Source organism: Budorcas taxicolor, chromosome 14 (genome assembly GCF_023091745.1).
Source record: "Budorcas taxicolor isolate Tak-1 chromosome 14, Takin1.1, whole genome shotgun sequence".
NCBI lineage: Eukaryota > Metazoa > Chordata > Mammalia > Artiodactyla > Bovidae > Budorcas > Budorcas taxicolor.
Window position 1 is genome coordinate 13,310,281 of NC_068923.1, and position 25,649 is coordinate 13,335,929.

General features: G+C 36.2%; 1 protein-coding gene across 1 annotated transcript in view; it reads right to left on the reverse strand.

Annotated features, from left to right (window-relative positions):
• PHF3 (PHD finger protein 3) overlaps nt 1-25,649 on the reverse strand; it is a 71,119-nt gene that overhangs the window by 13,388 nt on the left and 32,082 nt on the right. Inside the window, exons 2-8 of the mRNA XM_052651525.1 lie at nt 19,707-19,868; nt 14,236-15,988; nt 7,998-8,307; nt 5,707-5,890; nt 2,581-2,728; nt 2,342-2,498; nt 1,042-1,158 (exon numbers count right to left, since the gene is read on the reverse strand). Of these exons, the coding sequence (XP_052507485.1) occupies nt 1,042-1,158; nt 2,342-2,498; nt 2,581-2,728; nt 5,707-5,890; nt 7,998-8,307; nt 14,236-15,988; nt 19,707-19,848 (2,811 nt within the window). The 5' untranslated portion in view covers nt 19,849-19,868. The remainder of the gene's footprint in view (nt 1-1,041; nt 1,159-2,341; nt 2,499-2,580; nt 2,729-5,706; nt 5,891-7,997; nt 8,308-14,235; nt 15,989-19,706; nt 19,869-25,649) is intronic.

Consider the following 25,649-nt stretch of genomic DNA (forward strand, 5'->3'; position numbering starts at 1 on the left):
ATAAATGATGTGAATGAACGCAATCTATCAAATTAAGGCCTCTTGCACTTTGAACCAGATTTGGTAGAAAATCAATTTAGAGGCTTAAGATCAAGTATATCATGGACAATTAACATGAACTATAAGGAATCAGTATTTTCTAGAATAAAGGGCTACTACTCTAAGTTTATTGTAATAAAAAACATGAGATAATGTGGCTATCTTGCTGACACAGTAACTCAAAGATACATATTCACCTCACCTTCAAAGGTATATCAAGTTCACAAACCCCAATTGAAAACTCTTGGCATGGTGACTTTCAGGATTTTTTAGTTACAAAATGCAATACAGTGTACATACTACATATGTTATATAATACACTAGTTAGGTCTGGAACGTCGCCACTTAACAAGAAGTATTTCTGTGACTATGAACTTTCATACATGACACTTCAGGATCACATTTTATCAATAAATTTGTAACAGGGGAAAAAGAAGCCCTTATTTTTCAAAGCATTTGGTATTTGAAACTGAATAGTATGGGGTTATAAACATAGACTTTTTCATTCTGACTTAATTTGGCTCCACAAATTACCAAAATTCATAATCTTCAAAGTGTGTTTCTGAAATATGAAAATGTGAGTGAGAATAGATTCACCAATTTTTCCATCCTTCTGATTTACAAAATATAAGGTTATATAAGCTGATAACTGGAGAAAATGAGGAAAAAGCAGAACAGAAAAGAAAAAAGAAAAAATTTAAGATTAGGCTAACAGAGGATGCGGAGAAGGCAATGGCACTCCACTCCAGTACTCTTGCCTGGAGAATCCCATGGATGGAGGAGCCTGGTGGGCTGCAGTCTATGGGGTCGCACAGGGTAAGACACAACTGAAGCAACTTAGCAGCAGCAGCAGCAATGGAGGATAAGTACTGAGAAGTACAGAACAAAAGGTCTGTAACTGTGTACTCTGAGTTTAATTTCCTCTGTGTATATACCTTTTCTCTGTGGCTAAAAAAATGTATGTTTTAATATAGACAAACACGTATTCATAGATAATCTTACATGTCTGTTTTCTCTTCGTCTCCAAGCAGCTAACTCTTTAGAAGCAAGCTCTTCTGGACTCATTCTTATAAGGTGATCAGGGGTTACTTCTCCTTTCAGCACTTTTTTAAATAATATCTGGAGGTATTTAAAAATGGGAAGGAGAGAAAAACATTTTTAAAACAAGGAGAAGCTGCTGTATAGAAACATAATAAAGATGCAATTTTGAAATCTGATTTATAAATGTTTAATGATTCACATATCACCTACTGCAAAGAGAATAAATGACAGCCTCGTGTTCTAGAAACATCAAATAAGGCAGCAAAATAAACATTTTGTATAAAAATCAACACATAATGGAGAAGCATGTATGGTGGTGAAGTTATTACAACACCTATCCAAAATTGTATTAAGTCTTCCCAGGGACACACACTATCACAACAGCCAACCCATGACTATATAAAAGCTACTGCCTAAAGGAACTTTACTGAAGACAGTCTTTCATATTCTTAAAACTTCACATCTTTAAATCCTAACAGGCTTGGAGGAACTCCCAAGCAAAGAACCAATTGAAAGAAAAAAATCTAAAGGAAATAAACATTTACTTGAAGAAAAGTTTTCAGATTATATAATTCAAAAAGTATCTGATCCCCTGGACCATGACAGCAGAATTTACATGAAGATTTTTCTTAAGTAGTAGTTAGAAGACTTCAAGAAAATATCTCATATCACACTTACAGCAAGTATCATTACACAAACTGTTGCACTCATGTGAAAACCTTATAAAACTTAAGCAAATATTTAAGGAGTTTGAATCTACACCCACAGCCTCTAAGTCCCAAATAAAAAAACCCTAGGAAAAGATCAGGTATTCAATTAAAGTTTACTGCATTGCTAAAAGATTTTTAAGTCATTTTTAAATTAATAATAATATTTTAAAAGCTATCTTTTTATCAAATTTAAATCAGAAAGTATTAATTATAGTGTTATAAAATTTGCCTTAACAAATTTTTGAAGATTACATAGGAATGAATTTTTTGATGAACTGGATTAAACAAAGAACATAAAGGAAAGAATTCACCTAAATCAGGTTAAGACATATTTAGTATTTTATATTTTAAAAGACTGTATAACACTAGTCACCACTGTGCAGAATTTGTAACTCAATTCAATAGCAGAAGACTTTTTAAAATTACTGGTCTCACTTCAAGAAATAAATTATAGATCTATTGTGTTAAATTATTAACCCCTACGTCTTGTATATGTGCTCAGTAGGAAAGCTGGGAACATAAATGTCCAGACATGAACAAAATATACTTACGTTGTTTTTAGGATCTTTCAAATTGAACATCAAACTTCTATATTTGTTCTTATATTTAGCATCTGTGTCCCGAAAAAAAGAGAAAAGCTCTTTTTCAATTTTTGTGGCAACTTTTGCTGCCTTTTCCTCTGGTACCTTCAAATTTGAGTCTGTAAGTCTTAAAATTAGAATAACTCAATTATTTTTCAAATACATGAAGCGTACATTATTCAACCTTCTACAGTATCAACGTGTGTTACCTTTTCATAAGAATGTCTTTTAGAGAATGTCGGACACTCTGTCGGATCTGGTCTGCAGAAGGCTTGGAAGCAGGAACAGCTGGAGGGTGCACACCAGGCAGTCCCTTTTCAGTTTTCTTCTTCTTTATCTCCTGCTTCTCATGAGCACCTAATTTAAATAAATATCAAAACTCACTAAGCTGCTTTTAAAAAAATATTTTCCTTTTTAATGCACAATCTAAGTTTACAACAGAGCTGACTGATTAAATATCACTACTTTTAGGGACTTCCCTGGTGGTCCAGGGTTTAAGACTCTGCTTCCACTGCAGGGGGTGCAGGTCTGATCCCTGGTTGGCAAACTAAGATCCCATGTGCCACGAGGAAAAAAAAAAAAACATCACTTTTTTAAAATCATTAGCTCAGAATCCATATCCCACATTGAAATATTCTTGACAAGGAAATTCTAACCTATGTATGATGACAGATGTTAACTAAACTTATTGCAGTGGACCATTTTGCAATATATACATATATCCCAAAACATTATATGGTACAACTGAAACTAATGTAATATGGCAATTATACCTAAAAAAAAAAAAAAAGTTCTAAATGAATTTTACTAAACTTTAACTAAGTTTCCCTGGAGAAGGGAATATATATGTTGTTGTTTAGTCACTCAGTCATGTCCAACTTTTCTGCGACCCTATGGACCGCAGCCCACCAGGTTCCTCTGTCCATGGGATTTTCCAGGCAAGAATACTGGAGTGGGTTGCCGTTTCCTTCTCCAGGGGATCTTCCTGACACGGGGATCAAACCCATGTCTCTTGCAGTGGCAAACAGATTTGCTACAAGTAAGTCACCAGGGAAGTTCATTTTATTTTTATATATATCCACACAGTGTGATCAGATAGCCCAAAATGTACCCTTCCCCTGTAGCCTTCGCATCTTTATTCTCTCTCCTTTAAACATCTACATTGGCAAAAACAATAACCTGGTGAAAGCTAACTTTTATCCTTCACCCAAATAGCCTACAAACAGGTAAAGATAATTGGAGAAAGCAAGAACTGGTACTAACAGATCTCACTTTAAATTTATAACCAAAAATCTCAAGTGGACAGCTCAATGTACTACCCTAATCCTATTAAAAGGTCCTAGAATTTAAATTTGCTTTCCCACTTTCCAAAACATATATTTTAGGCTTTTTCTTCTTTCTTCTCAAACCAACAACACCTGCCTCTCCAACTTCAACCTCGTCTGACTTTCTCACTTCGTATTTCATTAAGGAAATAAAAACGTCACCTATTTTCCCATCACCAAACCTACTAACATCACTCACGCGTCCCTGCTCCTTCTGCATGCAGCCTTCCTACCATTACAGGGCATCAGCTGTCCCTTCTTATGACCAACCCCTCCGGCGGAATCCCATCTCCTCTGATCTCTTCAAGGACTTTGAACCTCAACCATCATCTCTCTCCTATCTCATCAAATTCTCTCCCTACTGGATCATTCCCAATACCCTTACAAATATGTTATCTCCTTAAAGAGAAATCCTGACCTCATATCCACCTCAAGTCACTCAGGTCATTACACCATTTCTATTTCCTTTAACAGCAAAATCCCTAGGAAGAGTTATGCACAATCACCATCTCCACTTCCTCACCCTCCATTCTTCCATCCACCACTACAACCGGCTTTTGTCCCCACTGGTTGGTTGCATGGTTTAGTTGCTAAGTCATGTATGACTCCTGAGACCCCATGAACTGCCACGCTCCTCTACCCATGGGATTCTCCATGCAAGAATACTGGAGTGGGTTGCCATTTCCTTCTACAGGGGATCTTCCCAACCCAGGAATCAAACCCAGGTCTCCTGCATTGCAGGCAGACTCTTTACCAACTGAGGTATGAGGGAAGCCCAAATAGCTATCTAGACTGCATCTGACAGTTGATCATTACCTTCTTCTCAGAACTTAACCTGGCCTCCAGGTCGCCATGGTCTCTCAGTTCTCTTACATCAAAGGCCATCTCTTGATCTCCTCTGCTGGAGCCTCTCTCCCGCCCAAGTTCTAAATGCTGACATGCCCCGAGGCCTCTGCTTCTATTCCTTCATCCTCAAACTCATGTAGCTCTTCACCTTTAAGTGCATGCTTTAAAGTAACGACTACACAACACTAAATCCCAAATTTATACTCCACGGCCCAAAGTCCAGACTCATCAGCCAAAGATTTACTCTAAACATCTCCTTGCGGATCTCTTAGTAAGCATCTCAAAATTCCCAAAACATAATTTTTCAGTTTTTTCTCCCCAAATCTCTCTCATCTCCACAAAGTACACCAACACTGATCTAATCATCTGCTAAGACTCTTTTTTTCTTTCACCTACCTACATCTAACCTGTCAGCAAGTTCCACCAAGTCTACTATAAACGTATCTGAACCTGACCACCTCCACCAGCCTTACTGTGCTGTTTCAGGCTACCATCCTTTCTTCTAGATCCTGGTAGACTCCTAACCAGTCTCCTCTCCTTCTCTCCTATTCCCTGACAGTCCAGTCTCCACAAAAAAAAAAGGGAGCCAGCATTCCCTCATGTAAATTCCTCTAAAGGTTCCCCACTCTATTCAGAATAAACAATAAACTCCTGTCATAGCCTCAGTTTCTACATAATTTTCTCTCAACTCACCTTCTGCCACCATTCTATCCCTCATGTATCTGTAACATTCTAACCATTCCACAGGGACCTTCTTGCTCCTCAAATGCAGACTGCTTCCACTTCAAAGCCTTCAGCTCCACTGTGCCCTCTGTGGATTCCTGCCTCCAACACAATTCTGCATTCCTTCAGATCCCATCGCCTCCATTTTCTTTGACACAAATTCCTCCCATTCTCCTTGACCTTGACTCTCTGTTCCATTATTCAAGTTTTTCTTCAGTGCCTAAATTCTCTAATTTTTTTTGTCTCCCTATTATCTGTCATTTCCCATTATTATTTAAATGCCATGAGGGCAGGGGTCTTATCTTACTGAGGTTGTTAGTTCTTCCCAAGAATTCCAAACAATAATGTCTTATTTCAAGTAAAGTCAATCACCTAAACTATTTTTCTTGCCATTAAAATATAAAAACATTAGTATACAATAATTTCTACTGTTCTTACTACCTGGTTTTGAAGCTTTTTCTCCTGTGCAAATAACAGTTGTAGACTCTTTTGTCATTTTTTCACTTTTTTCTTCTGAGGATCTCCGAGGTAACACTGGTTGTCCCATCTTTCGAAAAGGTGCTAGCTGCCATTTTTTAATTTCACTATCCCTACAGTCTGATGAATTTTTGCCTTCACCAGATTCCTAGGAAAAATAGTATTTAATTCATTAGAATGAAAACTACTAAAATATCTTTAAAATACAAAGCAACCTTCATGAGTATGTAGATGAAACAAATTAAACGTAATTAGTATGACAACTTTTTAAGATCATACCCCATTCTTTGGCCCAGTAACTGTTCTGTGAAGATATACATAACTCTCAACAGCAAAATGGACCTTCATCCTTTCATCCAAAACCCACCTGTTAAGCACCTATTTTCTGCAGAACACACAGTAGTCTATAAAGGGAACTAAAAAACACTGAGATTATATTCCCAATAATTGTACTAGAAAGAAAATTAAATATAAGATTTCCCTTTGTCAGCTGTGGATATGGAAAAAAAGGAGAGGGAAAAATTGTAAAGATATCAATTATCTATATTTTTCTTTACTACTATCTAGAACAAAGTCATATTTACCTATAAAAGTATCAAATGTTCAGTGTAGCTATAATTATAACCCACAAAGAACTACAAATGAAACCAGAATTTGGAGACCCCTGGAAACAAGTAATATCATTTAATAAGAACATTATGTATAGAAATAAAATCATAGTTTTTAGGAAGACAGTATATACAAAAAAAAAAAAACTGATTTTCTCTGGACTGGGAATCCTCTTTTTTATTTACTTGTGTTTATTTTCTACCTCTCCAACTAGAGTTGAGAGCAGGAACATATTTCAATCAGTGATACATACTCAAATCTGGTATCATGCTTGGCACACAATAGGAACCCAATAAATGGTTCAACATAAAATCATAAGAAGTGATCTTTAAAAAGCATATTCCATAAACTAAATTCAGAGTAGTTCAAAGATGATTTAACAATTCAACATGAAAAAGAAAAGGAAGCAGTAATTACTTCATTCATGTATTTATTTATGAAATCAGGCTAACCTCTCAGTTCCTTATCTGGTAAGACTGGCTAGAGGGTTTCCTAAAACACTCAGTGTTAATGTTTTATAATTTTTTTTAGACAAGATGGAGGTTTTCTATGACAAAACAATAAGCTGTATTTCTGAGTGGCCAAGAAATTGTACCCAAGGAATGATGATTAAACGTTAAAAGAACCTTTCCAAGACTTGCTATAAACTGTCTGCAACGGCACTCTCAGTTCTATATTATCAATTACTTTGGTGCTAATCAAATCAACAGAAAAATAGTAAATATTAGGAGGACATAATCTACTTCTCAGAAAGTCTTGGCAGACAGAAAATGTTGGATGCCACAAGGATCTGGCAAACTAGAATTTAATCCAGATTTGTCACATAAGCAATGTCTGGAAGAACTACATTTGTAAATAAAAGAGAAAGTTTTAGAGAAAACATGCTTATGTTCTTCAATCTGAATGGTCAGACTAAAAAATTTCCAAGGCTCCTTCCAACTCTATAACTTGTGTTCTCTGTATCTTGGAATTATTATATTTGACCATCCATGTGTTTGTTACCAGTGTTTCCTCCCTAGAGCTACCTACAAGAATAACCAATGATTAAAAAAAATCATAGTATAAAAAAGGTAGAAAATGAAAATAAAACTTAATTAGATAAAAGGCTGTGTACACTTCTCCTGTAACTGACCAAATATCTTAAAATTTCTATTTAGAAAATACAGTAGTTGAAAATGAAAGATGAGGGGAAACTAACTTTTTAAGACACCACATTATAAGGGAGGAATTATGAAGTAAGGCTTCCAAGCAAACACTGGGAACAAAAATCAAAAGAATTAAGATTACATTTCCTTACAGAGAGAACATTCACAGATATTTATGGACTGAAAAGCTTTTTCGAAAAACTTCTCAGTAAGCACAATTTATATCTCGCCCCGCAAGATTACATACACATTCTACCACTGAAAATCCAAATACCAAACTAGAGACTAGACATAGCACAAAGACTTTAGGAGTAAGTCTGCATATTTCGAAAATGTCACTAACTGGTTTCACCAAAACTAACAAAACATTTTAAGTAAACCTTCATTTTTGTGGAAAAATAAATGTGAAAATGTACACTACAGTGAAATCTAAAAAATTTCAAATTCTCAGTCAGTCCATACAAGTTCTTAAATAAAAAGAATGCAGAATGAGAAGCTCACCCGTTTTAAAATTTTGACCTTGTGCTTCACTGGATCATCTACATACTTGGTTTTATCATTTGCTGTAGTGTGCTTTGGTAACCCAAGCTTTTCATGTTCCATTGTTTTATCTTCACTATGGATTTCAGCTTTAGCCTGGTTTCCCAAAATATCTGGATCGGCTATTTCAGTCTTTTTATCTTCTTCAGCACAACATTTTACACACACATATTCTTTGTCTTCCTCTCCCATTTGCTGTGCTTGAGAAAGACTTAACCCAACACAATCACCATGAAACCAGTCATCACATCTCCCACAGCCAACCATAAACCTGGAAAGAGAAAAGAACACTCTGATTTGATACATTTTCTAAAAAACCAATGCCAAGTGAGCCTAAACTGAATTTTCTGTTGTGGTATTGTGCATGTTTTCTGTCCTTACACATTCTATCAGCTCAACATTGTCAAAGTTTTCCAAGCAAAGAATATTGTATGAAAATGAAACTTTTTAAAGAAGTCAGTATTTCCCCTCTAATGTAAGTGAGAAAATACTGGGGGCGGGGGGTTGGTGGAGCACATAAAGATAAAAACAAACAGCAACTGGTCTGTCTGCATACTGTATGGAATAATTAACATATAGAATAAGGGTATTTCTCCACTGAGAAGGGTGATAAGCTTTGACATTCAACCTATCCAAGTTACATTTACCACATAGACCTGAATTATACATAAAATTGCAGTCAGTTACCCAACTAATTTAAGTGACAAAAAGAAAAACCAGATGCAACAAAAATGCAACTCAAAAACTAATTTAATTAAGCCTCACTGACTGTTCCTTATTAACCACCTTAACTATATAACTATTCTTAGAGCTCAAAATATTCTGGTTCATCACATCAGACTGATTTAGCTTAAGAATTTTTTACATACTTTTGAGTGTGAGCTTACTACTTGACCTTGTACCTCAGATAATAAACCTGTTTTCCCAAATAATGACCAACAGTGTATCAACATGAAGATATTACTATTCAGGCTAAGTTTTCTTTAATTTCCAAACAATCTTCTTATATTTCCCCTTTACTGCATTTTATCTAACAAATTATTTCATTAGCCAATTAAAGTCTAAGGGCATATTTACCACTCTAAAAAGTTTGCTTTTTTAACTTAGAATATCTGGAATTACTTTAGAATAAAATAGCAAAACAGATGCATAAACAGCAATTTGAGGGTGAAATTATCTTTTTCACATACTTTTCAACCCACTGTTAAGAAAATGACAAAAGCTCACTTAATTATGTTTAACATTTTCTTTTTTTCTTCTTCAGGTAATTCATGGTATATCTGGAAGATTTAGGATAATTTAAATATGTTCTTTAAAGATCTAAAAATTTTGTGCTGATTTTGATAATAGTGCCACCACCAACGACAAAACTTTTTTTCTGTTACTATACTTAATTAACCATAGAAGAGGTTGTATTAGATCAAATGCCTATTTACAAAAGCCCTACAAACATATAATTACAGACATTTGGAACACAGTAGACTTGCATATTAAACCATAATCCACGAGTAAAAACTGAAATGGTAAAATAAAGCAGCTGGTGGTGACAGACACCAGTGTAAAACTCCTTTTAAAAACCTATTGTCCAGTAAGATGCTAAAGGTAATATACTGGGTGATATAGCTGACTCTCTCTAAATATAATCAGAGGTCCTATTTTAACACAGAGACTATAAAATTCAGAGCACTGAGTTTCAAACCTTGCAGGATATCTTGAAATCAAGTCCCTCACTGCAGACCACTCCACTCTTCCATCTCGTGTGCCCTTGTCTATATTGTGGACCAACCACTGCTGTGCACTAAGGAAACTGTGTTTTTTCATGTCTGTAATTCACCATTCTTGAAGTGGTGATATTTATGCTAGCTTTTCAGGGTTAAGTCACCATTTCTTCCATGGTTCATTTAAAAAAAAAAAAAATTCATTGAAAAAAACAAATTAAAAAACTCATGCCTTAAGTAAAAATACAGAATATTTTGGATTCATAGCCCTAGTGAGAAAACTTTCTAACAATGTGGTATTTGTCTGCAAGACAGAAACGGTTTCTAGGTGTGGAAGATTTTAGACAGGCCTATTGCATGTTGCACTTCCCTGGTGGCTCAGACGGTAAAGCGTCTGTCTACAATGCAGGAAACCCGGGTTCGATCCCTGGGTCAGGAAGATCCTCTGGAGAAGGAAATGGCAGTCCACTCCAGTACTATTGCCTGGAAAATCCCATGGAGAGAGGAGCTTGGTAGGCTACAGTCCATGGGGTCGCAAAGAGTCGGACACGACTGAGCGACTTCACTCACTATTGCATGTTTCAATGACACAGATCATATAGCCAACAGAAAAATACAAAGCTTAAAAAATAGAAAAGTTCTTCTATTTCAGACTGCAAAGTTGTAAGAACTCCCATTTCTTGAAAATAACTATCTAGGTTGATACTTTAGAAATACTGAAGGAAAGCTAATGTGTTCCCCATCACAGCTATATTAACAATTTCTTCAAAGCAAGCCTGGAATAGTTTCAACTATGACCATGGCTATGCTTTTGTCCCAAATCCAAACCTAACTAACAAACTATAAAGCACATATTAGGAAATTTCAAATCTTTATTTGACCAGGGAACAGTCACTTTATGATGTAGAATGTATTCACTGTATCACCATACCCCAAGTTTATTCTGGAAATATCTCCTCGAACTTGAGAAGCTATGAAAAACAAATCTCAAAACTATAGTGCCAACCACAGATGTAATCTTAATGATTTATATTTTAAGTAATAAATACACTTAAATATAATTCTGAAAAACCACAAAATTACACTGATGAATATTATTACCGTGTCCTAGGGGAATATGTAATTGACTTGAAAATGAAACTAGAGAATTTCAAGAGGAAATAATTAGCAGTATTACAAACTTTATTAACCACATATGTATTTTTAAATGGCTTTTCAAAAAAGAGAAGATACACTGTCTTCCCTTTTCATGATATTCCTCATGGCTTACAAATGGAGTATGGATCAAATAATGAACATACTCTCCTACTTTCTGCTCTGTCGAAATTCTCATCACCAACAGGCAAAATCACTCAAAGAAAAGACTATAACCTGGGTGTTAAATATTTCACCAAAAACAATTAACGTGTGAAGTTTAGCTCTGAATTAATTGGACCAAGTCAGCATGAAATCAATTAAATGGAAAACTTCAGAAATATCGGTTGTGTTCTACTACTGTTATATGTTCATATACAAAATTTTAAATCCTACTATAATTTAAACAATTTAAAATGTAATCCTAATTCTAATCTTTTTGGCACAAATTAAAACATATTCTTAGAAAATTTCCATGTTTCTTCAGAGCAAACCACAAAGGCAACATTGAGAATTCCTGTTCTTAAAAAGTCACAAACTCACTAACAACAGAGATATTTTAAGATGAGCCATCAAGTTCTAAGTATAAAAGTAATTGAGACTGTATTACTGTGAATGTACATGTACTCACTCTTCCCTAGGATAAAATGACTTCCACATAAACACTAAATCATTGTTGTTGTCACTAACAATCTAATGTGCAGAGAAAAATATTTATCTATCAAACTTGTAAACTCCTGAGAAAAACCAGAATCACTAAGAGAAAATTTCCTTTTAAGAAAAAGGTTTCTTGCTTAAAGCTATGACTCAATTATGCTAAGTAGACTTTTTTGTTTCTAAATTTCATCCAATGAACTAATCTTTTAAAACTGGACAAGAAAGTGTAATACAAACTGAAGATGCAAATGTCACCTGAAGAGGGAGGGAATACTAGAAACTACAACATAGGTTATTATGAAAAGACTAAGATCTCTTCCTTCCAAAATGCCAACTAGTTTATGTTTAAAAAGAAGTTCAAAGGTAACTTTTAAAAAAAGGATTAAATAGTCTGGTTTTTACAGTAATGAATATGCCTTAGCTGTAAGGAGAATCCAGAAAATAAATGGAAGCCGAAACAGGATGAAGCGTAAACCGTAAGGCAGTCGATGTCTACTGCCTTTAGGCCATGTACAGAAGTTTAAGGTCAAATACTGTATTTGGCCACACCATGAACAAATCTGTATTTAAAAATATAATTTCCAAATGGAAGCATAAACACGAAGCTAACTTCAGTTGCATTATATATAAAATGCTGAAGTAATAAAATAACTTTTATAGGAATAAATATGTCACAAGTGCTAAAAACAAAAAGTCACATTAACAAATAGTTTTCACTGAATGTAGCTAGTGCATGAGGTCAAAGAAACGGATGAAAATTATTTCCACATATGTCCTTCCTAATAAATTCATATACTTACACACGGATTAAACTAGGAAAATTACATGCTGCACGGCGGTTGCATTTTTTTGAGTAACCTCAGTGTATACAAGCAGAAAGCATCAAAGAAGTAGTGAAGGCTAATTAACATGTAAAGAAAAAAACAATCATTAACTTAAGCTTCTTTATTCACATAACTGAAGTAATGAGAAATGTCGCTTCCAAAATTGATTTTCCAATATTATAATATTCATTTCAATTACATAGGGTAAACTCAAAATCCCTACACATCTAATATTAGAATATTAGGTCATTTTCCAGATGGAGGCAAAGAAACTCTAGGTTTTATAGGGTAGACCCAAAAGGCAGCTTTAGGTAAAAGAACAATGGGACTTAACACTAAATCTTTATTTTAGGAAAATAACTGATGTTGGTGAAGTGACAGTCTTCATTCAAAAGCCTGAGCAAACTCCTGAGACCATCATAACAGAAGTTATCTCAAAAAAGCTACTTTATATCATGGCTTCCAACTCTAGGCCAAAGTTTGATTTCAGAAACTTATTCACTTTAAGGCTTCTGATTACTCTAACAACACGTCAGTGTGATCATTTTTAGAAGATGCTTGCAAAGAAACAAGGTCTTCTAAAAGACACAAGGCCCATCCAGCCCTTAATTCTCTTAAGCCCACTTAAGAATATTTTAATACGGTATTTTCAACAAGCAAACAAAAAAGCATAAACAGCACAAAAGTGAGGACAAATGTAGCACTATATTCAAATAAGTCAGTTTTAAAAACTGGGAATATGCTGTTATAAAGTAACTACTGACACTAAAAATAGGCTACAGGCTGGATCACAAATGAAGGAACTTGACATGAAAGTTATTTTTTAACAGAACAGCCCCAGCAACTCCCAACTACCATCTTCCACACCAAATAATGTATTACAGCACACTGCACTAAACTGTCCCTCCCTAAAGAGTTTCATTTTCATACTAACATTCACTTTCATGAGTAAAGATAATATTACAATGTGAAAGTTACAATGTTCTTTTATTATATCAATGTTGATAGAAGTTCCAACAGCAATCTCAACACTTGAACAGGATAATCTTGTAGCTGAAAACTCCACTTCATCTCTTGTTCTCTTTTTCTGAAAAAGCTAGCAAATAAAAAACACAAGGGGGCAGAGGGGAAGCAGAGGATGGCAGTGTCATAAAACTAAGGATAACACTGAGTCCTGTGGAAAGAATGTCAAGGGCAGCGCTATAAAATCACCTCTTAAAAGAGGAGAATTCACAGGAAATCCAGATCACTAAAATAGCAAAAAACAAAATATAGGTTTCACTCCATCCCATGTTACATACAAAATTCCCCTGGGTAATTTAATAGTTGTTTTAACTATAAAATTTCATTCTAAAGTCAAGTTTGATAGTTATAAAGTAGCAGTATTAAGTCATAGGTACTGCTTCATTAAAAATAAACAAACAAAAGTGTGTGTGTGTGTGTGTGTGTGTGTATATATAATTTCCATTATGCCCTTCACATTTTATTATTAGTTCTTCTCAAGCCAAAGAAAATAACATATAACTTACAGGCCCAAAGCCCTATAAAAATGTTCCAATTTTTTTTTTTCTTTTTAAGATGCAATGACTAAGTTACAGTCTCCAACTGATTACAATGACAAAACAATTCCATATATATCAATTTTTGGTCAGACTATGTATTTTAAAGTGTTCTAGAATACTGATGTACTCAGTGGCTCCATCTTTCTATCATCCAGGACTGAGGAGGGGTTTTTGTTTTTGCAAAAGTCTTTGCATACAAATAATCTTTCTATAAAAAGTTCTCACACTAATCTCACTCTAAAAAACAGCAATTTCTCTTTAATGTACGTATCACATACACACACACACACACACACACACACACCTGTTGCCATGTGGTTTTTTGCAAAACCCACACTGCTTGCTCGGAGTCCAGATATATTTGCATTCGAATGAAGAGCTATGATCTAAGCCTTCCCTTTTTACAGTAGCTATGTTGTCTGGAATGAACAACGGTGGCTCATCCAAAGAAAAACTTTTGCTGCTTCTTCTTTGGCGGGGTTGTAGGTTCTTCTCAGGTTTTTTTAATTTCAATTTTTCCTCTTCCTTTAAATGTTCTCCACCACCTGCATGCTCCAGCTCTTCCTTCACATGACTATTGGTTCTCGCAGCTAGAGTCAGCTGCTGGGGCTTATGGCACAGTTTCTGACTGGCCTGCAATGAATGTCCAGTTTGTACAGGATGGTGAGGTTCTTTAGAGCAACTAGGGTGACCATGAGGTTTATCACTCATAGAATGAGTTAAGGGTTTGGAAATCTGTCCTAAATTTTGATCCTGTGATGTTTTTTTGAATATAGAATGAGCTTGATTTTTCACAGATTTAACCCCAGAAATGCAACTCTGAATCTTCGAATCCTTATCAACTTGTTTTTTTCTCACTTTGACTGGCCTTTGAAAATTCTGCTTAGATTCTGATTCATCAGCATTCCGCTTCACACTTTTGACATTAGCTTTAGTTTTGTTATGCATTAATTCATGCTTTGCTGTAGCAACTTTTTTCTGAATATCTGCTGTCAAGGTTTGCTTAGGATGAATTACAGGTTTTTTATGTTTAGATTTTATGTTTTTTGATTCTAAGGAAGAAACACTACTTGACTGGCTATCTCTATCATCCTGAAGGGTTGCTGTTTCATGTAACTCCATTTTAATACCTTCAACAATATTCAACTGTTCTGAATTTTGGTCAGGTGCATCACAAATAGCATTTTCTAAAGTATTCCTTTCTGGTTCAAAAGCACCAGTATTAACCACCTCCAAGTTTGATTTATTAAATCTGGTGCCCTCCAATTGCTTATCATTAGACTCTGTACCTTTACAATAAGCCATTTCTATTTCATTTCTTTGAAATAGAGGGGAGTTCTTAGCTTTATCAGCAACTTCCATGCTATCTTGCAATTCCAAACTACTTTCATTTACTTTATCCACAGAACCAGACAAACTGACAAAGTTCTTTTCTGTCTTGTTTGGGTTTGTACAAGCAGCACTGCCAGAGAAAGCATCAGAAGATGCAGGTTCCTTAATGACACTGTCATCTTTGTGGGGTAATTTAACTGTCTCCTTTGATTCTTGTTCAACTTCTTCTGCCTTCATTTCTTCAACAACAGTCTCATCCATTTTACCTGAAATGGAATCGTTCCGTTCACTTTCTTCTTTATCTGAAAACTTAAATAATGGGCTAACAGACTTGGTTTTACATTCCAAAGTTTCACTTTTCTTTTCTTCAATATTAATACAAGTCTCTGAAAGGAGTGGACAATTTAACTCATGAGATGGCACATTTGCTTCTCCCTGATTATTACACTTCTGCTCAGAATCTAATCCAGCTTCATCCTTCATTTCAAGACAAGATGAAACTGCTGCTTCAACCTGTCCACTGTGTCGGTTGCTCCTTCTGCTCTCTTTCTGGTGTTCCAATTTCGGTGATGTACCAGCTTCTTCTTTAATCTGACACCTTTCTGGTTGTTTCACGCCTACTTTAGGGGCAGACACAGTCTTCCCAGGTGCCTTTTTTGTGCTATTTAAAGGTGCTGCATTTGAACGCTTGGCAATAGTGCTTTGTCGCAAATTTCTTACTTGTTCTATCACAAGGGAAAAAAATAAATAAAAATAACTTAGTTATGTTGCCATGTATTTTTATTTCAGTGCAATTTATTCTGAGCTATAAAATTTATTTTCCCATTTCAATGAAAATGTATTAAATATCTACTCGTGATGGACCATATTTTAGATATGTTAAATTTTATACTTATCAAAGTTCTAGCAATCTGAGGCAGGAAAAAAACCTCTATAAAATTCAGACTGATATTATACTTCACAATAAGACAAATATTTTTATCAAGTTTCCTTTTTATAAAAATAAGCTGAGACTGAAATTAATTAAGATCCTTTATATTACTACCCATCTCAAACAAGATTATCATACAGTTTTAAATATTAAATACCTTTAAGTATATAAAACCAAACAATTCAAGTGCCAATTAAATCTGAACCAAACTATCTATCACAATAGGATCTGTGTGAGTTTCACTACAGCCTCAAAGGAATTCTAATGCCCTTATAAATGTACTTCCATTGTATCTCCATTTTAGCACTCAATCTATTCCTTGACTAGTTTAAATATACCAAGAAGTCAAATATACACTGAAGTACTAGACACAGATCAACCAAAAGAGAAATTATATTTTAAAAGATTGAAACCATGAAAATGTTTTAGAAGGGAAAATGAGGAAAGTATGAAAATAATACTGGATACATCCTCCAAAGAAAACAGAAACACAAAGTGAAAAAAAATTGGAAAGAAAGCTAAATAATACACTAAGAAAAAAATGTAACAATTCACTAAGCAGAAAAACAACCCACAAACTGAAATACAAAATAAGGACCTATATATCCAAGCCTACGCACATCAATACCTCTGCATCAACTCTGCATGAAAACTAAAAGTCACCAATTTTAAAAAGCCTCTTTCCTTTTTAACACAAAACCCTACAATGCACTGATATTTAGAACTTTATCCTAGTTTGTCACGTATCACTGACCCTGAGCTGTGACTGTCTCACAGAAGGTGCTACACATCCTCCTCCATCTCTAACTTCCCTAGGAAACGCCTGCAGTCACGACACTCAAGTGTCCCCGTTTGGATTATAAATTATATGGTCATCCTAACCTTAGAAACCCTTCCTAATCCTCCCAAGACTTGGTGCAGTATCTAGTCTTCAGGTAGGTACCCAACAACTTTAAAAAAATTACTTACTGGATTATGAACCACTCTAACTCAGATACATTAACATTTTTAAATAACTAAAATTTTTATGGTTATCAATATTTTGATGATTTTTAAAGTTTTGAAGGCAGTAATAATTTATAACTCTACTATATTTATCTGCCCTGAAATAAATGAAAAACTTTTAAAACCCATTATCTAAGTGGTTGATAAATGAATAGCACACTCAACTGTGAAGGTATTTAAACAAAAAGCTATTTTCCAATAGTAATTGATTAATTACCAAAGGATAATTTAACTATCTCCTCTAACTATAAACTGCCTTGGTTTGAAGCTGGACTACACAGGCCAAACATTTATCGTTATTTGTCTGTAATGTTCATTCTTTCATTTCTCAAAGTCACAAATATCCACCAAATAACCAATTTTTAAAAAAAGTGAGGAAAAGGTAAGTAAATATATACATCTCAGTTAATTTACTTCTTAAACCCCACATCAAAACTACCCAAAAGCTACAAATCTAAAAGGAAAGGAAGAATAAGAGAAAACACGGACAATTTAGGAGGCCTAACAACAGATGATCAAACACTGATGCAGAAAATCCCCCCAAGGTAAACACTAACTGGCAGTGCTGGCCAAACCAATACCACTGTCATCTCCAAAGGTTTAGAAGCTGGTGACCCCAGATGATCCTAAAGCAGGGAGGAAGGCAGGCAGTTCACCAGAGGAGTTGAAAGCCAAGCTATTTAAGAAGCAGTTGGACCCCAAGCTCCCTCTCCTCTGTTCCATCTATTGGGCAACTGCTCTTCCCAGTTTCTTATCCAAGACCGGAGGCTTACTCTTTAAGGAGTATAAAAACAGTTTTAAGACTAAGGAACATTAAGTACAAATAAGAGTGGCGGTCAAGTACACTGAAATTTCTAAGATTATGTGAATCTCTATGTGCTGAAAGCTGAGATGCCCCATCAGCTTCCCTAAAGGGTTTCCATGTATGCTAGTAATCTAACAATCTAAATTCTAATATCAGGGATTCCTCCAAAAAGTTACACAGCCAGATTACCACAGAGAATGCTCACAGTCAACAAAACATTAAACACTGAGCAAACTACCAATGATCAGACATTTTAGGAAAGTCTCTTAACATGAAAGACAGAAGCAAAAAAAAAAAGGAAGAAAAATTTTAAAAAGTTTAAAACACTGTTAAGTACCTTATGAAAGACAACATAAGATACCACATGCGTGAAACAAGGCCAAAATGCTACAAAAAGCATTATTCCAAAAACCAAAAAGGAACACTCAGAATTTGATGAAAAAGTTGATGGATAAACATGAGAAAAACTCAGTAAAAAGAGGAAGAAGATAGAGGTGGATAAGTGAAGAAAATAGAAGAGCCAGTCCCTACTATCTAATGCTTGAATGATAGGAGTTCCAGGAAACAAGAGCTAAGAATATAAAGGGGAAAATAATTAGTGAAATAATTCAAGATTTTCACAGACTGAAAATAGAGTATCACTTTCAAGTTTCTGAGGAAAAACAATTAGCAACCTTGAATTCTATGTTTAATCAGACTATGATTCCAATGTGAGAACAGATTATAAATATATTTGCAAACATACAAGGTTTAAATATATATATATATATATATATATACACACACATACTCCTTTTCCTCACAAAACTACTAGAAGAGGTGTGTCACCACAACGAAGGAACTAAACCAAAGCAAAGTAAATAGGAACTGCAATACAGAACAGAATCCTCAGAACTCCAGTAAAGGGAGCTCTGTGGACAAGAGCCACGCCTCTAGCTTACGTAGGGCTAACATAGCACTGCACGCAGCAGCAGATCAGAAGGTCCCCAAAGACACTTTCCTCAGCAAGATGAAAATGAACAGAATGCCTGATATGCACAAATACATTCAGAAAAGATTCAGACCACTGGCAGAGTAGTTAGGGTGTAATTACTGATTAAAAGCTGTGTGTGCAAACGTGTAAACTAATAAGCAAATGATCAATTATTAAATCAGAAAGACAAAGTTGTATAGAACAGTTTATTAAAAGGATCATCACTAACAGCATACTGACTCATAATAACGTAAGTAATTCCTACTGATCTTGTGAAATTATCTATTAGAAAAACGAGAAAATATACTTTTGTTTCATGGGGGAACAAGAGGAGAAAAGGGTGCTAAATTCACCATCCAGAATGGGAAATCAATAAATACAATCATCAGAATAGTCAAGAAGTAGCAATATACATGTGTTACTTAAGAGACATGGAATACCAAAAAAGTAACAATAATTAATAAAACCAAAGTTTCCTCTGAGAAAAGGGAAAAAAGTAGTAGGATGGCAAGTACTGGAAACTCAGGACTAGTCAACTCTCTGAATCATGTGTAATTTCAACAAAAATTTTTTAAAAATCATACCAACAGATTGATACAATCTCAAAACTGATGATCAAAATGCCTCAGGTTAGCAAACACCAAGAAAATACTATCAGTATTACAAGTTTACACTCTATCACATCTGTCCCTACGTTTGATTTTCTAGCTAGTTCTCTTTGGTAGTTACCTTGTGCCATTAAACGAGGTGATTTTCTTGGTGATCTCACTGAATTTTCTTCTACTTTGTCCCTCAAATTCCTGTTAGGTAAAATCAGTTCTTCGTCATCAATGGTATCATTGCCACTTTCTTTAACAACTCCTTCATCCATAATATCGTCAAGACCAACAACTAGGGGGAAAAAAAAAAAAAAAATTTTTTTTTTTAAAATATTGGTGATGTTAAGTGTTTAAAGGCAGTACAGAAAACACTGTGAGACAGTTTCCTAAAATGGGATAATGCCACTAACAAGCTCCCAATTCAGTTTACAAACTTCTACCGTATGAGGCCACTGGTCAAAGAGAAGACTGGCTGAGATTCTTCTTGGTTTGCCCTCCACTGTCACACACTCTCACTTATCACTCACTGTACCTCTGTGAACATCGTAAGCAGCTACACCTGGAGTACTTACTTAATCCCAATTTTGGTTAAAGAAATACAAAAAAGAGTAAATACCCTGAAAAGCTTGCAATTCTAGGATCATGCTAGAATCAAAAGATTCAAGTTCTAGCTGTACTGTATTCCTTGAAGACTTTTATCCTACATGTGTGAGACTAAGTAATGGAGATATACTTTTGAGTTACATTAAGTGCATGCGCACGCAAACACACACACACACAGAATGAAAAACACAATGTAACTTCCCCCTCCCCCCACAAGTTGGGGTAAACAGTAGGTGTTTAATGTAACTATATAATTAAGTTACCTTCCCCTAATCAAAAGAGAGTCATTCGTTTAATGGCAGGGGAGGAGGCATGGAAAAGGAATGCAAGACACTGTATTTATATTATCAACAGGTTTATTTCTGTACTGAACAAATGTCATTTTACTAGCTGACATATCGCAATTCTAAATGTGCAGCTGTATAAAATCTTGTGAAAGGAACGTGATTATTGCAGTCATATGACCTGGATTCAAGTCCCTACTAAAACACTTAAATAAAACCTGACCAAATCCTTAACCTCTCTACCAGTTTCTTTTATCTCTAAAACGAGAACAACAATACCTGTCCTACCTACCTCACAGGGCTGTTGTGAGGATCAAGTGAGATGATGTATGGGAACTCACTTTGTAACTTTAGAGCACTACACAAATGTTAGTTATTATCTTCATCCTAGGGGTTAGAAGGAACCTCAAGAAGTTATCTAGTCCTCATCTTTGTATCCAAGTAGAACTTCATTTAAGAGTTCAACAAGAAAGTGGTCTATCCTAAAAATTTAAAGAGAACAAAATTCTTTATAAATATACTTTCAAATGGTACAATCCTTTCGAAGAGCAATTTGACAACAAACAGAATTATGAAACTCCTTACATACTTTGACCAAAGTATTATATAAGTATAGAAGAGAGAATAAATTATGAAAAAAATGCTGGCTAAAAAACATAGTGTGATCCTTGTTAGTAACAGACAAACAAAATGTGTGCATGCACATTTAGACAAACGAAAAAAAAAAAGATCAGCAAGAAATGGATGAAAATTATAACAACAATTATTCTATAAAATAATACACTTTTTCGCTATTTTCCACATTTCCTGCTATATGCATGGATTACTCTCAAAAACAGAGTCCATGTTTTTTATCACTATGCTATATGTACTAAAGGCTTAAAGAAGAATTTATCTTAGGAAAATTCATCAGGACTCATTTAAGATATAAACTGGGGGAAACACAGGGAGTTCCGTTAGAAGGTTACTCCACCATGATGGATGCTGCCACACATTCTAACACATTCTCAGAGAATCTCTAACATTAGATAATTAGTTCTACCATGTTTATTTTAAAAAGCAAAAGTTAAGCATTATATGCATACATGTATGAAGAGATAGAAATGGATGGGGGAAGGAAGGTTATCTGTGGCTATCTGGTGGTAAGGTGTGGTAAGGAACTGGGGAAGCGGGGTTTAAATCACTGTGTATTTTCTACAATAAACATGCATTTTGTATTGTAATCAGGAGAGAAAGTAATAATTCAAAAAACAGTCCAGGAGAAAAGTGATTAAAACCTGATTAACAGTGTTCATTGGCAGGATTATAAAAGGCCAGTCTGAATTTTAGGGTTATACTGCACAGCAGGATTGACAGGATTTAGCAAAGACAAATCTGGAGGTCAGTTACTAGGTTTTACCTTATTCCCTTTCCTGGCAGCTACAGCTGACCCCTCTCCCCATCCTGAACCCTGTTTCTCACTTGATTTCTGAACATCACACACTCCTCCCTCACTGGCTACTTCTCAACACCCTTTATAGATCTCTTCTTGCAGGTATCACACAACAAAGGACTTAAAAGGTTCAGTCTTCCCATCTCCCCTTTATGTGCACTCACTTCTCCCCGAACGACTTTATCCAGTCCATATATACTCGCTTGACTCCCAAAGTTATCTTCCCCAGCTCCAAACTCACATACGACCTCCTAAGAGTGTGATCTGACATGTCCACTAGGTTGTCAAACAGGTATCTCAAGATCAATATAGAAAAGAAACACCAATTCTACCCATTTCCCCTCCCCTCAGTAAAACTGCCCTCCTAAGACAGTCCTGGTCATGGAACCCAGCTGCTCAATGCTAAAGCTCTAGAACTATCCCCAGAAGGATCCTCCTCATATCCTACATTCAAGGGTCAGCTCAACCTGCTGGCTCTATCTACAAAACACATCACCTGTCTGATCACCACTGACCACTCCCACAGTTCACCTTCTCCCCACACCACCATCATCTCCCATCAAGCCCCCTAGTGTCCCAGGATCCTCCACGGCCACCCACTACAGACACAGACTCATACTCACAGTTTGTTTTTCAGACGTCATAACTATATCTTAGATTCTTCCAAAATATAGTTATATCATGTTACCATTCTTCTATCCCCCAAACCTTACCAATACAGATGTATGTTCACACACTTCAGATACATTTTCAAAATCCCAGCCAGGGCCTCCGGGATCCAGAGAAGAGCAGCCCCAACCCACTTTCCTGACTTCTCGACCACTGACTCACAGTGCTCCAGTCACACTGGTCTCTCCATAACACGGGGAAGCAAAAAAAAAAAAATCAAGCTCTAGGTTGTTTCCAACATGTCCAGGGCTCTCAAGCAGTATGCCCCCAAAACCAACGCATCTGCTTAACCTTGCTGTGCCTCAAGCTGCTCTATCTATGAAGCAGAGATCATGCTAGTGGTCAGCGGCGCACTGTAATGATTACATCAGAACTGTGGACTTTGGTTCACAGTCTCCCTATCATGGACCCCACCATCACAATGTATGTATTCTTTTTCCCCTCAATTCCCCGGAGAACAAATCTTCCATTAAAAATGTACCTGAAATTTCCTTCTTCTAATCCATTAGTCTGATTAAAGTAAATCAGAGTACAGAATGAACAATCTCTTGTAAAACCCATCCAATTAGATACTTAAGTTTTGGAAAGTTCAGTCCAACAACTTCCACCAAGAAAATGAATAGAAAGCAGTGACGTAGAATCTGTGCTCTTTTCAAATTTCTGTTTATTCTCAGTTCAGTTCAGTTGCTCAGTCGTGTCCAACTCTTTGTGACCCCACGAATCGCAGCACACTAGGCCTCCCTGTCCATCACCAACTCCTGGAGTTCACTCACACTCATGTCCATCCAGTCAGTGATGCCATCCAGCCATCTCATCCTCTGATGCCCTCTTCTCCTTCAGCCCTCAATCTTTCCCAGCATCAGAGACTCTTCCAATGAATCGGCTCTTCACATTGGGTGGCCAAAATACTGGAGCTTCAGGCTTCAGGGGCAGTCCTTCCAACCGGTATTCAGAGTTCATCTCCCTTAATATTGATGGTTTGATCTCCTTGCGGTATAAGGGACATCCAGGAGTCTTCTGCAGCTCAAAAGCCATCAAGTCTTCTGACACTCTGCCTCCTTTATGGTCCAGCTCTCACAGCCATAAGTGATCACTGGGGAAACCACAGTGACCATACAGACCTTTGTTGGCAGTCACATCTCAGTTTCTCAACACACTTTGTAGGTTTGTTATAGCTTTCCTGCCAAGAGGCAATAATCTTCTGATTTCATGGCTACAGTCACCATCTGCAGTGATATCAGAACCCAAGAAGAGGACATCTGTCACTACTTCCACCTTTTCCCATTCTATTTGCCATGAAGTAATGGGACTGGATGCCATGATCTTCGTTTTCTTAATATTTAGTTTTAAGCTGGAGCTTTCACTCTCCTCCTTCACCCTTATCAAGAGGCTCTTTAGTTCTTCTTCGCTTTCTGCCATTAGAGTGGTATCATTCACATATCTGAGGTTGCTGATGTTTCTCCCGCCTACCTTGATTCCAGCTTGTAACTCATCCAGCCCAGCATTTCTCATGATGTGCTCAGCATATAGGTTAAATAGTGACAGCAGACAGCTCTGTCATACTCCTCTCTCAATCCTGAACCAACCTGTTGCTCCATACATGGTTCTGTTTCTTGACCCAAATACAGGTTACTCAGGAGACAAGTAAGATGGTCTGGTATTCCCATCTCTTTAAGAGCTTTCCACAATTTCTATGATCCACATAGTCAAAGGCTTTAACATGGTCTATGAAACAGATAGATGTTTTTCTGGAATTCCTTTGCTTTCTCTATGATCCAGGGAATGTTGGCAACTTGTCTCTGGATCCTCTGACTTTTCTAAACCCAGCTCAGACGTCTGGAACTTCTTGATTCAGGTAATGGTGAAGCCTAGCATGCAAGATTTTAAGCATGACCTTACTACCACAGGTGATGAGTGCAACTGTCTGATGGTCTGAACATTTTTTATCACTCTTTTTGGGAACTGGGATGAGGCCTGACTTTTTCCAGTCCTATGGCCACTGCTGGCTCTTCCAAATTTGCTGACATGTTGAGTGCAACAATTTGACAGAATCATTCTTCAGGGTTTTGAATAGCTCTACTGGAAATCCTACTACTGGAAAAGTTCAGTTTTAATTCCAATCCCAAAGAAAGGCAATGCCAAAGAATGTTCAAACTACCGCACAACTGCACTCATCTCACACGCTAGCAAAGTAATGCTCAAAAATCTCCAAGCCAGGCTTCAGCAATACGTGAACCGTGAACTTCCAGATGTTCAAGCTGGTTTTAGAAAAGGCAGAGGAACCAGAGATCAAATTGCCAACATCTCCTGGATCATCTAAAAAGCAAGAGAGTTCCAGAAAAACATCTACTTCTCCTTTATTAACTATCCCAAAGCCTTTGACTGTATGGATCACAATGAACTGCGGAAAATTCTTGAAGAGATGGGAATACCAGACCGCTTTACCTGCCTCCTGAGAAATCTGTATGGAGGTCAAGAAGCAACAGTTAATACTGGACATGGAACAACAGAGTGGTTCCAAATCAGGAAAGGAGTATGTCAAGGCTGTATACTGTCACCCTGCCTATTTAACTTATATGCAGAGTGTATCATGCAAATACTGAGCTGGATAAAGCATAAGCTGGAATCAAGATTGCCGGGAGAAATATCAATAACCTCAGATATGCAGATGACACCACCCTTATGGCAGAAAGCAAATAAGAACTAAAGAGCCTCTTGATGAAAGTGAAAGAGGAGGGTGAAAAAGTTGGCTTAAAACTCAATATTCAGAAAACTAAGATTACGGCATCTGGTCCCATCACTTCATGGCAAACAGACGGGGAAAAAACTGAAACAAAGACAGACTTTATTTTGGGGGGCTCAAAAATCACTGCAGACGGTGACTGCAGCCATGAAATTAAAAGATGCTTACTCCTTGGAAGGAAAGTTATGACCAACCTAGACAGCATATTAAAAAGCAGAGACATTACTTTGCCAACGAAGGTCCATCTAGTCAAAGCTGTAGTTTTTCCAGTAGTCATGTATGAATATGAGAGTTGGACTATAAAGAAAGCTGAGCACCAAAGAATTGATGCTTTTGAATTGT